Raw genomic sequence first — 13,727 nt, 5'->3', positions numbered from 1 at the left:
GCCGTGAGCAGCTGCGGGCAGTGTGGCCACCATGGACCCGGCAGCCACCTCTCAGCCAGGCCAGACCTCAGTGGGCGCGTGCAGGCCTGGGCATCTGGGACCCCCAGCTTCCTCCTGACGCGGTTAACCAAGTATGAAGTTAGGAAGTGGTCCCCAAAACCACCCTGGGGTTCAATCGTTCTCTAGAAGAACCCCCAAACTCACAAGAGTCGTCATACCCACGTTATGGTTTATTACACCAAAAAGACACAGGCTAACATCGGCCACAGAAGAGGCACGAGGGGCAGGAGGCCCAGGAGGGTCTGAAGTCGGAGCCCCGCTGTCCTCTCCCTGTGGAGCCGTGGGCAGCCTGGGATCCCTGGCAGTGCTGTGCCGGCTGCCCCCCAGGGAAGCCCCCAGCCTTGTGTCAGGGGTCTCTGTCAGTCCTCCGTCGTGGAGACCTCAGAGTCCAGCCCCTCCTGGCCCGAAGCCTCCACCCTCAACCATCAGGTGGTTAGGTGATTCAGCGTGGCCGAAGCCTCAGGGAAGCGAGGACCCGGGGCTCAGGTGGGACATCCAAGGCCTTGGGGGCGACGCCCAGAGCCGGGGGCAGGGCTGCTCCTCCCTCCTGGGCGCAGCAGGGCCCCTCGGCTCTGTCCTGGGGCTGCCCCAGCCTTTGTGCTCATCCTGGGGCCCTGTTCTTTGGGACATTCTGTGAGAGTTTCAGAAGCTACTGAAATGGACCCCAAACCACCTGCATCTGTTTCAGGGCCCCCGTGCCCTGGGTCACCCCCAAGGGGCCGCACCTTGTGCCTCCAACAGTGTCAGTGGCCAGACGCACTCAGCCTGAGCGGCCCTCGTGCTACCACATCGCTCACTCCCTCCAGACCTGTCAGCCCCACGGTCCCTCAGGACACACGTGTAGCTGGGGGCACAGGGCAGCGATGTGCGACCTGAGATCCGGGGGAGGAGAGGCGTCACCGGGACACAGGGAAGGGTCCCCAGGGAGGGGCATCGGGCGGGGGGGCGCCAGCCCCGGGAAGAGGGTGCTGCTTCCGGCCGCGACGGCCCAGCCATTCCTTGGAGCCGCCAGACAGAGTTATCGAAGGGGCTGGACAGCAGGGCACTCAGAACTCTCAGGAGTGTTTGGGTGACAAGTGCAGACCCAGGGGCCTTGCCCAGGAGGGCAAAACGGGGTCGGGAGATGCCCAAGGAGGCGCCGGGAGGGGAGGGGCTGCGGGAAAGAGGAGGAAGAGGCCTTCCCCTGGGGGTGTGGGCGTGGCCGCAGGCTGGCCTTCGTAGCAGGCGTCTGGGGAGAAGGTGGGGGCAGGTGCAGGCGCAGGCAGAGGGAAGGGTGAGATTCCACCGCCCAGCTGGGCCGGCGTGCTGTCCGGCGCTCCTCTGAGGCCCTTGCCGCTCTCCCTTGGTCCGGGCAGGTGAAGCGGGCCGTGGTGCAGGTGATCAGTGCCATGGCCCATCACGGCTACCTGGAGCAGCCTGGAGGCGAGGCCATGATCGAGTACATTGTGCAGCAGTGCGCGCTGCCCCCCGAGGCGGAGGTAAGGGCGCGGCCTCACCCTCCTGCTCCTGGGCCCCTGATTCCCCACCTCCGTCGGGGGCGTCGTCACATGTGCCAGTGATTTGTCTTACTGCTGAGTAGCATTCTGTGGTACGGACGTGCCAGTCTGTTCTCCACTCTCTAGAGGAAGGAGACTCCAGTTGTTTGCAGTGTGGCAGTTATGAAAAAAGCCACTGTGACCGTGTGGGTACAGGTTTCTGTGGGAGCATGCGTTTGTATGCCTGGGTAAGCGCGAATGGAAGGTGTGCATTTAATTTCATAAGAAATTTCCAAACGGTTTTCTGAAGCGGCTGTGCCATCTCATGGCCCCAGCAGCAGCGGCTGAGAGGCCCTGTGGGCGCTTGCAGGCTCGGGTCCAGGCTGTTTGTTTCTCAAGCTGTCCTGACGGGCTGGCATCTCACCAACGACCAATGTGTGCCATCCCTATGTCTTCCTTAAGTGTCTGTTCACAGCTTTTGCCTATTCTTGAGTTGTTTACTTTCCTATTATTGAGTACAGAGTGTTCTTTATATATTTTGGATGCAAGTCCTTTATCAGATTTATGGCTTGTAAATATTTTCTGACAAGTCTGTTGCGTCATACTTATCTTTTTATTTTCTTCAAAAGGTGGATATTTAATATTATTGATATTAATAATTTAATATTTAATATATTTAATATTTAAAATATTAAAAATATTTTAATATTTAATATTTAGAAGTCCACTTTATCAGGTTTTTATTTATAGCTCTTGCTTTTGGTGTTCTAGCTAGTAAATCCTCTCTTAACCCAAGGTCACAAAGATGTCCTCCTATGTTTTCTTCTAGAAGTTTTAACTTCGAGGTTTTACATATAGATTTGTGATCCATTTTGAGTTAATATTGTTTAATGTGAGGTGTGGTTGTTGTTAAGGCTCATTATTTTGCACGTGGATGTCCAGTTGTCCTAGCACCATCTGCTGAAAAGACTCTTCTTTCCACGTGGACGAGTTGCCTTTGCATCTTTGTCAAAATCAAGTGACTGTGGACTCTGTTTTGCTCCACTGATCTGCGTCTGTCCTTTTGTCGGGACCACACTGTCTTGCCTGAAGCTTTACAGTAAATTCTGGAGCAAAGTAGCATGAGTCCTCTAACTTCAGTCTTCTTTTCTAATTCGTTTGGCTATTATAGTTCCTTCACTTATCCATATAAATTTTAGAATCATCTTGTTGATTTCTACAAAAATAAACCTTTTAGAATTTTATTTGTTGGTTTATTTATTTGTTTTTATTTTTGGCTGCATTGGATCTTCATTGCTGCACGCGGGCTTTCTCTAGTTGCGGCGAGCGGGGGCTACTCTTCGTTGCAGTGCGTGGGCTTCTCATTGCAGTGGCTCCTCTTGTTGCAGAGCATGGGCTCTAGGCGCGCGGGCTTCAGTAGTTGTGGCGCACGGGCTCAGGAGTTGTGGCTCGCAGGCTCTGTAGTTGTGGCACACAGGCTTAGTTGCTCCGCGGCATGTGGGATCTTCCCGGACCAGGGCTCGAACCCGTGTCCCCTGCATTGGCAGGCGGATTCTTAACCACTGTGCCGCCACGGAAGCCCACCTATTATAATTTTGACTGGGATTGTGTTGAATCTGTAGACTCTTTGGGAAGAATTGATATCTTTTGACAAATTGATGTTGTTTTCCCATCTATGAAAATGGTGCATTGCATTTACTTAGGTCATCTTTGATTTCTTTCGTCAGTACTTCGTAATTTTAAGCATATAGATTCTGCACATATTTTGTTAGATTTGTAACTATGGTTTTAGTGCTATTGTAGTAGTATAGTTTTGTTAATTTCAATTTCCAATTGTTCATTGCTAGTGTGTAGAAATACAGTTGATTTTTACATATTGACCTTGTGTCCTGTGGCCTTACTTTTTATAGATTCTTTGAGATCTTCTACATGGAACGTCATGTTTTCCAATAGACAGCTCAGTCTTCCTTTCCAATCAGAATGCCTTCTTTTTCTGGCCTTATTGCCTCGGTTAGAATCTCCATTACAATGCTGAATACAAGTGATGAGTGCAGACATCCTTACTTTGTTTCCGTTCTAAGGGGAACACCTTCAGTCTTTTAATATTCAAGATTCTGCTTTCAATTCTTTTCAATTTGAAATGGACATAAGTGATTGCTTTTTAGGTATTGAATTCCTTGCAGTGCCAAGATAAACCACACTTGGTCATGATTTATAATGCTTTTAATATATTGCTGGATTTGATTTCCTGATACTTTGTTGAGAGATTTTGTACCTCTTCAAGAGTGTTATTGGCCTGTACTTTGCTGTAATGTCTCTCTCTGGTGATCCTTCATTAGGTGAGTTTGGACGTGTCCCCTCCTCTTCTAACTTATGGAAGAGTTTGTGAAGATTTGGTATTTTTTCCTTAAATCTTTGGTAGAATCCCTCAGTGGAACTACATAGGCCTGGAGGTTTCTTTGTTGAAAAGCTTTTAACCATGAATTGTTTACTAGACAAAGAACTATTTAGGTTATCTGTTTTCTTGAGTAAGCTTTGATGGTTTGTCTCTGGGTAAAGGGTCCTAAGACCACCTACATGCTTGGTGGTTCACTAGAAGGACTTGTAGGACTCAGAGGTAACTGTACTCGTAGCTAAAATCCATGTGCAGGTTTCCTGTGTGCTCCCAGGAGGGGCCACACAGGGCACACTCCCTCCTGCATCAGAGAGGTGCAGCCCAGGGAAGCCCATCTGACAGCCTGAGTCACGGCTGTCACTGGAGGTGGGCACCTTCTGCCACAGCCAGCAAAATGCCAGCCTCCCGGGGGAGCCCGTGTTCGCTGCTCAGGCAGCCAGAACAGCCTTACTTCTCACTTGGGGAAGTTTCAAAAGATGAGCTCCCAGATGTAAAGTGTTTCAGGTGCTGTGGACAGAATTACCATATGATCCGGCAATTCCACTTCTGGGTATTTACCCAAAAGAAATGAAAGCGGGATCTTGAAGAGATACTTGCACGCCCATGTTTGTAGCAGCGTCATTCACGATAGCCAAGAGGTAGAAGCAGCCCAAGTGTCCATCAAGGGATGACTGGGTAAACACGGTCTGCTCTATCTATATAGTAGAATGTTACTCAACCTTAAAAAGGAAGGAGATTTGGACACATGTTACAACATGTGTAAACTTTGATAACTTGCTGATTAAAGTTTTCCCTACTAGTTTTAGCATCAGTTGTTCATTTTCTAACTCCATTAATTTTCTATACTTATTTTTTTGGCCTTCTGTTGTAACAAAGAGCTTTTTGCTAGTTTTTTTTTTTTTTTTTTTTTTTTTGCGGTACACGGGCCTCTCACTGTTGTGGCCTCTCCCGTTGCAGAGCACAGGCTCCGGATGTGCAGGCCCAGCGGCATATGGGATCTTCCCGGACCGGGGCACGAACCCGTGTCCCCTGCATCGGCAGGCGGACCCTCACCCACTGCGCCACCAGGGAAGCCCCGGCTTTTTGCTGTTTTTATGTTCATATATAATATCTCAGTGTGGATTTATGGGTTACTCTTCCATGCATTTCTGTCGTTGGTTTTGGTGGTCAAATTGTTCTGAGTTTGGCCTGTGGGAGCCCCCGTGGAGCGGGCTCCTGTGTCCTTGAGGCAAGGCGCGTCTCCATCATTTTTTGAGTTGAGCCTTTCATTGTTTTCTGGCACAAGAAGATGTTCCAGGCTCACCTGACCTGTCCTTACCCCTAGCTCTGTGGACACTTTCCAGAGGAGCTCTTTTTCTCTTTTATTTCTGGGGGGAATTAGTCTCCTTTATCTCTTTAATTTTTTCTTGTTCTCCATTTTCCTCTCTCGTTCCGGCACTTCTGTTACCTGAATGTTGCACTTTAATATCTTTCTTCTTCGTTTCCCTGAAGTCTTCAATCTGTTCTTCCACGTCAGTGATTTCTTTCTTAACTATTTCACTATTAATTTCTTGAATCACATTCTGTGTTTAACTGTTACACTCTTTCACATGCTTTTCTTGTTCTTGGTTCATATTAATATTTTCCCACCGATAGTATTTTTCAGCTTAAGTTGATGTTCTTGGTCTGTGGGTCCCAGTAGTTGTGCCTTTGTTGGGCTTTGTATGTGTCCTCAGTGTTCACTCTTGGGTAGTTTGCGGTTTCCGTGTGGATTCTTTATTAACCCAAAGTTTCTTTTAGGGTGTTTGAAGTTTTCTAGGTGGCTCGCTTTCCGTGGCTGCTGTGGGTTTGTAATTTTATTGCGTTCTCTGCGTTGAATCTGGCCACAGGTTTATTTTATTGCGTTCTCTGCGTTGAATCTGGCCACAGGTTTATTTTATTGCGTTCTCTGCGTTGAATCTGGCCACAGGTTTATTTTATTGCATTCTCTGCGTTGAATCTGGCCACAGGTTTATTTTTGCTTCTGAGAGTTTGTTGAGATCTTTTTAGCCTAATAGGTGGTCAGACTTTCAAGTTGTTTGTGTGTATTTGGTATTAAGATTTATCTATGTTTTTAGAGCATGCTTTAAAAGTTGCTATTTAGGCCCTATTAAACACCTCTATTTTTTCTACTCCATCTTTGATTTCTCCGGGAGAGGTGTTAAATGTCTCCTACAGTCATTGCAGTTTTCCCAATTTCTCTTGGTTTTCAGTGTTTACTTTTTGGTATTTCAAAGCGTGAGTTGAAGACTCAGAGTGTTTGGAGAGCAGAGTCCTTTTCCGCGTGGAAGGTTCCCGGGGAGCCGGGCCCTGGAGCACTGTCTGCTCAGGTCTGAGAGAAGCCACTGGCCCGTCGGGTTCCAGAGCTTGTCTCTGTTCTTCGTAGAAAATGCCATTTTCTCAGCCTATTATCAGGTCCACAAAGGGCCTCCGGTTTCTGTGGACGTCGGCATTGCCCATCAGGACGGAGTCAAGGTTCCCTCTGTTCTGGTGGCTGAACCAAGCCTGGTGAGCCGCTTCCTTGGGCGATTTTAGTGCAGAGTGAGCTTCCTGCCCATGACAGGTGACATGGGCGTCCACTCAGTGGGGGCTGGGCAGGGTCTGTCCTGCTTCGCTCAGGCCGTGTCCTCAGGGCCAGAGCCCACGATGGTGTAACCTGGAGAGCAGAGAGCACACCCTCCGCCCTCCCCTCCTGCAGCCTCAGAAGCTGGGCGCCAACAGCGAGGCCCTGGCGGCAGACAGCGTGCGGGCCATCAGTGTCAGCACCCTCTACCTGGTCAGCACCACTGTGGACAGGATGGGCGACGTGAGTGCCGCCCACCCACCCCCTGGGACCCACCGCGCCCCTCCTGACCCCTCAGCCCGGGGGTCTGCTGCCCGCCCACCTGGGAGCAGACTCCCATGCTGCTGCCCCCAGGTCCTCTGGCCATACCTGTTCGAGTTCCTCGTCCCCGTGCGCTTCACCGGGGCGCTGACCCCGCTCTGCAGGAGCCTCGTGCACCTGGCCCAGAAGAGGCAGGAGGCGGGGGCCCACGCCCTCCTCATTCAGTACAACGGCAACGGTGCGCCCCCGGCCCTGGCCCGGCCCCCCAGCCCACCTTGACCCCAGGGCGCGGGCGGCCCTGAGTGTTGCACATCTGTCTCCCCCGCAGTGACCCTTCCATCTCCCTACGCCATGGCCACCAGGCTCCTGGTAAGCAGCGCACTGGGGGCTTGCCTTCCCAGAAGCATCATGTCCCCAGGCAGGTGGCCACTGGGCAGCCGCGCTCTGGGGATGGCGGGGAGGAGCGGGCTCTTGCCTTTGTCCCCGTCCTCACACTGTCACTGCTGTGAGAAGGACACTGTCTCGCAGTGGGGACTGTCAGGTGCTCCAGGCGGGGTTTTGGGAAGCTGCGTCTCTGGGGGCTTCTTGCCCCACCTGGGAGGCCGTGCTCGGCCTCGTGTGGGGCGTTGGGGCGCTGTGGCCCTGGGCGCCGGTGGAGAACCCACTTCTGGCTCCTCCAGGCTGTGTCTTCCAGCCCCTACCTGGGGGACGGTCGCGGGGCGGCCTCGCTGCGCCTCCTGAGCGTCCTTCACCGGGACATCCATCCTATGCTGGGTCAGCGGTGGGCGACCGCCATCCCCCTGCTGCTGGAGCACCTGGACGGTGAGGCCCAGAGGGGGGCAGCGCCGCGAGGACGCGTTTTTTCAGCCAATCGGCACCAAGCCTGGCCAGTGGGGATCAGGGTTTTGAAAGTTGGAAGAAATGGCCTCTGCTGTGGTCCAGGAAAGGGCCTGGACAGTGGGCCTGAAAAGATGCTCCCTGCCGGTTGTCACCTGGGAGCACACTGGATGTGGGCGCAGCCCTTTCTTCCTCTGTGCTAGCATTGATGGGGCCAGGCTGGGGGCGGTGCTCTGAGCACTGCACTCCTGCCTGTGAGCATGGGTCTGTCTGCTGGGCTGAGTGAATGGCTGGTCGTTTCAGGATATACGGAGGAAACCCTGTCGCGGAAGGAATGGGAGGAGAAGCTGCTGATGGTGAGAGAAGGGAGAGGAGGTGGGAGCGTAGCCTGTCTTGGACCCAGGGGCCCTTTCTGGCCTGGACGGGGATTGGACCCAGGGGCCTTTTCTGGCCTGGGCGGGGAGAGCTTGGGGCAGCCACGCTAGGGGAACTGTACCTTCCCAGGGCTGTGATGTTTGCCTTGGCCTAACGGTGTGGCTGAGGGAGGGGCAGAGGGACAGGTGGGTGTCTCTTGGGGGGAGTCCTGCCTACTGACCTCACAGATTGTCACCCTGCTGTGATGGAGTCAAATTACAGGGGCTTTGAGCTGCTCTGGCCACTGGAGCCTTCTCTCCTCTCCCCTGCTTGGCTCAGAGCTGTCTGTGCCCCTGTGTGGTGCGTGTCTGACCCCCCAGAATTTGTTTTGTCTGGGCTCGAAAGTGATCCACAGCCCTTCAGAGCCATGGCACAGGACCCTGAGGTCCCTGCCTGGGACACCGCCAGGCATTGGGTCCCTCCCCAGCCAGCGCAGTGAAAGGCCGAGCTCCGGTCCCTCACTGCTAGAGCTCCTGCCCACAGTTCCTTCGCGACACTCTAGCTGTTGTGTCTGACAACACGTGGATTTGCCAGCTGAGCCTGGAGATGTGCAAGCAACTGCCCAGCTACAACGGGACGCCCCTGGAGAAGGTGCAGGGGGAGGGGGGAACGCCCCTGGAGAAGGTGCGGGGGTGGGGGTGGAGGGCAACCCGCGGGCTGCTGTGGGCGTGGCCCTCAGCTCCTGCTCCTTGGTGCCGTCACTTGCTCCCTGCGCCTGCCTCTGGTGGCCCCTGTGGTCCTGGCAGAGGCTGGACGGGAAGGCCTGGGAGCCTCCTCGTAGTGGCTGACGGCTGGGAGACGCAGGGGCTCCGCACCCACCTCCTGCTCCTCAGACGCTGCCCAGAGCTCATCCGGTCCTCGCGGCGATCAGTGTCGTGGGTCCCACGTCTGCTGGCATGCGCACTCTGTCAGGGGCAGCGCTTTGGTAGTGCTGGGCATCCCTCCACTGGGGAGCCAGGCACAACCCTGTTCTCTGGCTTCGCTGCAGAACTTCCTGTATAAATGCATAGGAACTACGCTGGGTGCTGCTTCAAGTAAGGAGGTGGTGAGAAAGCATCTACAGGAGCTGCTGGAAACCGCCAGATACCAGGAGGAGAGCGAGCGTGAGGTGGCGCCCCTCCCCACGGGAAGCCCGGGTGCCCACAGGCTTGCTGGCAGTGGCCACTCTCTGTCCTTTCGGACGTGTAGCCAGCGTGTGTACCTGTGTGTGTGTGTGTGGTGTGCACAGATGCGCCGATGGTGTACGCGTGCATGTGTACTCCTCTCCGTCCCCGACCTTGCCCAGGCGTGAGTGCACCTGTGTACCTCCCCAGGGCCTTGCCTGTTGCTTTGGGATCTGTGCCAGCTCCCACCTGGATGACACCCTGGCCCAGCTGGAGGACTTTGTAAAGTCAGATGTGTTTAGAAAATCCGCCGGCATTTTCAACATTTTTAAGGTACAAAGGTCAGGCTGACAGCTGAAGGGGAGGTCTGGGGTGGGCCTGGCCTGTGATTTTGTCTTAGCCGTGGTACCCTGCATTTTGAGGTTCTGTGGGGTGGAGGGTTGGTCCTGGCGCTTCCTGGGCTTCGGTGCCTCGCACGTTGGGGGTGGGTCAGGGAGCTGGCATCCGGTCGTGGGCGGGGCTGGCGGATGAGGGCTCCCTCCCAGCTGGTGACTGGGGCAATGAGAGGGGCTCTGGGCAGCAGGGATGGGGGCGGCCACCTTCCTGTCCCACCGCCTACCTGTGCGTCTTCTGCCCCCTGGTGGCCAGTGGAGGCTGTGTGCTCGCTGAAGCCCCATTGGGGGCTGGACCCCCGCTGTGGGCCTCCACCCCAGCCGTTGTCCCTAGGCTTTCAGTCTCCCTGTGCCTGGGTCAGCCAGTGACAGAGTCTCAGGGCTGTGTAGTGTGAACAGGCCCTGAGGACGGAGGGGGGCTCCTGGGCAGCCCCCAAGCGAAGGCAGGGACCCCACCTCTGGCCCTTCCGTTGCTCTCAGCCCCCCAGCTCTTCCTCCTGCATGCCCCTCCCACCTTGGTCCCCACCAGGCCCGAGCCTGCCCAGTCCTATCCTGTCCTGCTGTTCCTGACCTTGGGGCTCTCTGGGTGGGGTGGCGCCTTCCTCCCAACCAGTTGTGCCCTTCTTCCCACGCACGTGGGGTTGGAGTGCTGGGCTGCTGCTGGGGGGCGTGACTGTGTCACAGCCCCGCTGATTCCTCCGGCCTCTCAGGATCGGAGTGAGAACGAGGTGGAGAAAGTGAAGAGCGCGCTGATCCTGTGTTACGGGCACGTGGCAGCGCGGGCCCCCCGCGAGCTGCTGCTGGCCAGGGTGGAGTCGGACATCTTCCGGAACATGTCCCAGTGCTTCAGCACCAAGGTGGGTGCCCGGCCGTGGCGCGGGGAGGGAGAGAGGGAGGGGTGCCGCCACTGGGGCCTCACGCGCTAACTCATGTCACCTCTGTCGTTCAGGTTCTGGGGATAAAGGTAGAGACCAAGGTACAGTGTGCAGGAGTGGAGCGGGGGCTCTGCTTTCCTCTCTCCTCCGGGCTGGGCCGTGAGCTGCCGGGGCAGCAGCCAGGAGTGCTCACTGGGGCTCCCTGGTCCCAGTCCAAGGGCAGAGCATTCGGGACATCCCTCCGGGGCCTGTCCCCACCGCCTCGGAGCAGAAGGAGCCCAGGAGCTCCTTCTCTGGCCCAGGCCCCGGACGGTGGGTGGGAAGGAGGGGGAGGTGAGGGCTCACAGGCGGGGCGCGGGGCCTCGGCCGCAGCCCCTCTCCTGGCTCTGCTCCCTGACGCCCACGGCTGCCCTCTTGGCTGCGCCGGGGAGGGGTGCGTTCTGCAGCAAGTGACAGTGGCCTCTGGCCTCACTAACGTGTTTCCCTCTGGACTCTCCGGCACTAACCTGGAAGCCCCCTCTGGAGCGGCTGGGTCTCCCCTTAAAGGGCAGACCCTCCACCCCGGGTCTCCTGCAGTCGGCCGGGTGGTGGGGCTGTGCTGAGAGTGGTCGCTCTGACTGAGTGGGGGGCAGCCCCCCTCTGCCGGGGCTCTTCTTGGGCAGCAGGCTTCCCCTCCACCTTGGGAGCACCTCCAGCCACCCCACTGGTGGATGGAGTGGGCATCTGCCTACGGCGTCTGCCCGGGACCGTGACCCGGGGCCCCCCAGGCCCAGGCCGGGCAGACAGCCGAGGGCCCCGGGTTCCCTCACAGACCCCCCGTGGCCCACGTGGGGGGCTGGCCAAGAGCCCCAGAGTGGAGGGGAGCGTTTCTGGCTTTGGCGGAAAGAGCGGGCCGGTGGTCTGGTCTCGCTGCTGTGGGCAGCCCCCATCCTGGCTCAGCCCCATGGGCCTAGAGGGAGCGGCTGCTGCCTCGGGCCTTGGTGCCTTCCTGCAGCCCAGCGTCCCCGCAGGACCTGGGCCTGAGGCTGTGCCTCGCGCAGAGCGTTTGCATGGCCAGCCAGGCCGTCCGCAGCAGCTCCCACGGCAGCTCCTTCCAGCTCCTGAGGAAGCCGGAGCTGGTGGCACAGATGATGGTGAGCACCGGCGGGGCCTGGGGAGGGGCCTGAGTTCCCCAGCGGGTGAGGGGCGGCAGCTGACTGCGAGGCAAGCCAGCGCTGTGGCCAAGGGCCATCCTGCGGCTGCTCCCCCAGGAGTTCATCAAGGCCGAGCCCTCGGACTCCCTGAGGACGCCCATGCGGAAGAAGGCCATGCTCGCCTGCACTTACCTGGCGTATCCTTTCCTCCGGGAGCTGGGGGGCCCGGCCGGGGGGCCCCGCTGCGTGAGTGCTGGGCCCTTAACTCGAGGCTCAGCTCCCTGGAGCCGGCGCTGGAGGGGCAGGCGCAGGCGGACCTGATCCACAGCTGCCTGCACAGCATTATGGCCGTGCTGCCTGAGCCCGAGGGGGTGGATGGCCACCAGGAGGTATGAGCATGGCCCTGGCCGCATGGGTGCCCGTGCGCGGGTGGCAGGGTCACGGCGGGACCGGCCGCTTCTCTCGTTCCAGCCACTGTACCTGGACACCATGCAGGCCCTCAAGGACTTACTGACAGGCCTCCTTCAGCGAAACATGACCCCCCAGGGCCTGCAGGTCATGGTGGAGGTGTGCGGTGGGTGTGCGCTTCCCCGGGGCGGGGGCGCCGTGGGGCCGTGCGGTGTGCTATGCAAGGAGGTGGGGGGGGTTCTGTGAGCGGCGGGGGGACCCCCTCCTGCCTGGGCAGGTATGCAGATGGGTGCAGTTCCCGACCCAGATGGGGGCCCCGAGCTGGTTCTCCCCGCCCCCCATCACATGGTGCTGGGATGGAGAGACCCTGAGGTGCCCCGGACATGCCCTCCTGGCCTTCTGGGGCCATCGCGGCATGGCTTCCTGCCCTTTGCAGCACTGCGGTGGGCTGGGGCAGGGCCGACCCACTCCTAGGAACACCCTGTCCCTCTGTATGCCTGGCTTGCTCTGGGTGGCCGTGGCCGTGAGCCAGGCCAGCAGGATGGAGTGACGGGGCGGGGGCACTGCACAGGGGGCTTGCTCTGACCTGGCACGCTGGCACCCCCCCCCCAGAAGGGCGGCTGTAGGCAGGGCACCTATATGAAGCCCCCTCTTCCCCAGCACCTGAGCCCATGGATCAAGTCCCCGAGGGGCCACGAGCGGGTGCGGGCACTTGGCCTGAGCGCCTGCCTGCTGCAGCACTTCCTGAAACACCTGCACATCAGCGTGAGTGCCAGGTGGTGACCCGCAGGGCCACTCCCTTGCCCTGTCCCCATTCCTGGCCCCTCGGCTTGGGGACAACTGCCCGGGTCCCTTGCGTCTCTGAATGCCAGCACGCTCTCTGCCCTTCGCCCAGCTGCTGCCTGGGCTCATCCCGCGTCCCAGCGAGTGCCACCGTCCTCTTCCTGAGCCGTGGACGGAGAGCCATGAGGGCCAGGAACTGTCCTCAGGGCTGGCCGCCCGGTGTCGATCTGATGGGCACCCTCATCCTTGGGAGCGGGATCATGGGCTGGGACTGGCGCCTGACGTGCTCCCCGGAGGAGGGAACGGGTGATGGGGACCTGGGTGTGAAAGGAGAGAAGGAGGGCGTTCGCGGCAGAAGCAGCAGTTTGGGCAAAGGGAGGGGGACGTGAACCCACGAAATGCTGCGGAAAAGGCAAGTATTGTTCGGTGGTTGGAGTGGGGGAGAAGGAGCTTGGTCCAAGAACCGCGCGGTTATTCTGCGTTTTAATATTTGCTAAGAGTAAGCAGCTCCTTTCCACGTTTTCAGAACTTCACGGTTCTCTCAAGGCCATTAATCAGGTGGTTTTAGGGTAGATCGGACGCAGTCCTCAAATGCTCCCAGCGCGGCTTTATGGGGGCACGCACCCCACATTTTCGTGTGTTGAGCAGTAACATCTTTTAATAATGGGCCTTTCCATCCAGGTCCCCCTGGGCCCCTCAGAAGCAGGTTCTGGGTCACAGGTTCTGTTGCCGTTGTCAGCGTAACTTTTTCTTCCACTTTATTTAATAATTTGCTGATTGCTGGTAGGCAGGAAAACTATGGATTATTGGGTATTTAGGAACTGGCTAGTTTATAAGATTCTGTTGTTGTTTCTAGTGAATTTTTGATTAGTTCCCTGTGCTCCTCAGATACAGTCATCATAGTTTACAAATGCCGCGACTTTGGCCTTTCTCCCCCGATGTTGATGCATGTTAGTCCACGCTGCCGTTAGCAGGAAGATGAAAGCTGGCGGCAGCCCCAAGCCTTTACG

General features: G+C 57.2%; 1 protein-coding gene across 9 annotated transcripts in view; it reads left to right on the top strand.

The window, feature by feature from the left end:
* Positions 1 to 13,727, top strand: part of MROH1 (maestro heat like repeat family member 1) — a 66,800-nt gene that overhangs the window by 35,029 nt on the left and 18,044 nt on the right. For 8 of the 9 annotated variants that reach the window (XR_003790722.1, XR_003790723.1, XR_003790724.1 and 5 more), the window contains 16 exons: positions 1,416 to 1,538; positions 6,647 to 6,754; positions 6,866 to 7,010; positions 7,101 to 7,141; positions 7,453 to 7,594; positions 7,913 to 7,965; positions 8,507 to 8,614; positions 9,012 to 9,131; positions 9,337 to 9,459; positions 10,229 to 10,375; positions 10,468 to 10,494; positions 11,404 to 11,526; positions 11,644 to 11,723; positions 11,804 to 11,915; positions 11,998 to 12,093; positions 12,595 to 12,699. Coding sequence is in view for 4 of the 9 variants with exons in the window: in XM_029202126.1 (XP_029057959.1) it covers positions 1,416 to 1,538; positions 6,647 to 6,754; positions 6,866 to 7,010; positions 7,101 to 7,141; positions 7,453 to 7,594; positions 7,913 to 7,965; positions 8,507 to 8,614; positions 9,012 to 9,131; positions 9,337 to 9,459; positions 10,229 to 10,375; positions 10,468 to 10,494; positions 11,404 to 11,526; positions 11,644 to 11,723; positions 11,804 to 11,915; positions 11,998 to 12,093; positions 12,595 to 12,699 (1,653 nt within the window). In the remaining 5 variants the exon portion in view is untranslated. Of the gene's footprint in view, positions 1 to 1,415; positions 1,539 to 6,646; positions 6,755 to 6,865; positions 7,011 to 7,100; positions 7,142 to 7,452; positions 7,595 to 7,912; positions 7,966 to 8,506; positions 8,615 to 9,011; positions 9,132 to 9,336; positions 9,460 to 10,228; positions 10,376 to 10,467; positions 10,495 to 11,403; positions 11,527 to 11,643; positions 11,724 to 11,803; positions 11,916 to 11,997; positions 12,094 to 12,594; positions 12,700 to 13,727 lie in introns of those variants that run through there. The other variant, XR_003790726.1, reaches the window with a different exon arrangement.

Source organism: Monodon monoceros, unplaced genomic scaffold (assembly GCF_005190385.1).
Source record: "Monodon monoceros isolate NGI ecotype Baffin Bay Population unplaced genomic scaffold, NGI_Narwhal_1 Super_Scaffold_5, whole genome shotgun sequence".
NCBI classification, from domain to species: Eukaryota; Metazoa; Chordata; class Mammalia; order Artiodactyla; family Monodontidae; genus Monodon; species Monodon monoceros.
The sequence above is the reverse complement of the archived record's forward strand: the minus strand, read 5'-3'. Positions and strand labels throughout refer to the sequence as shown.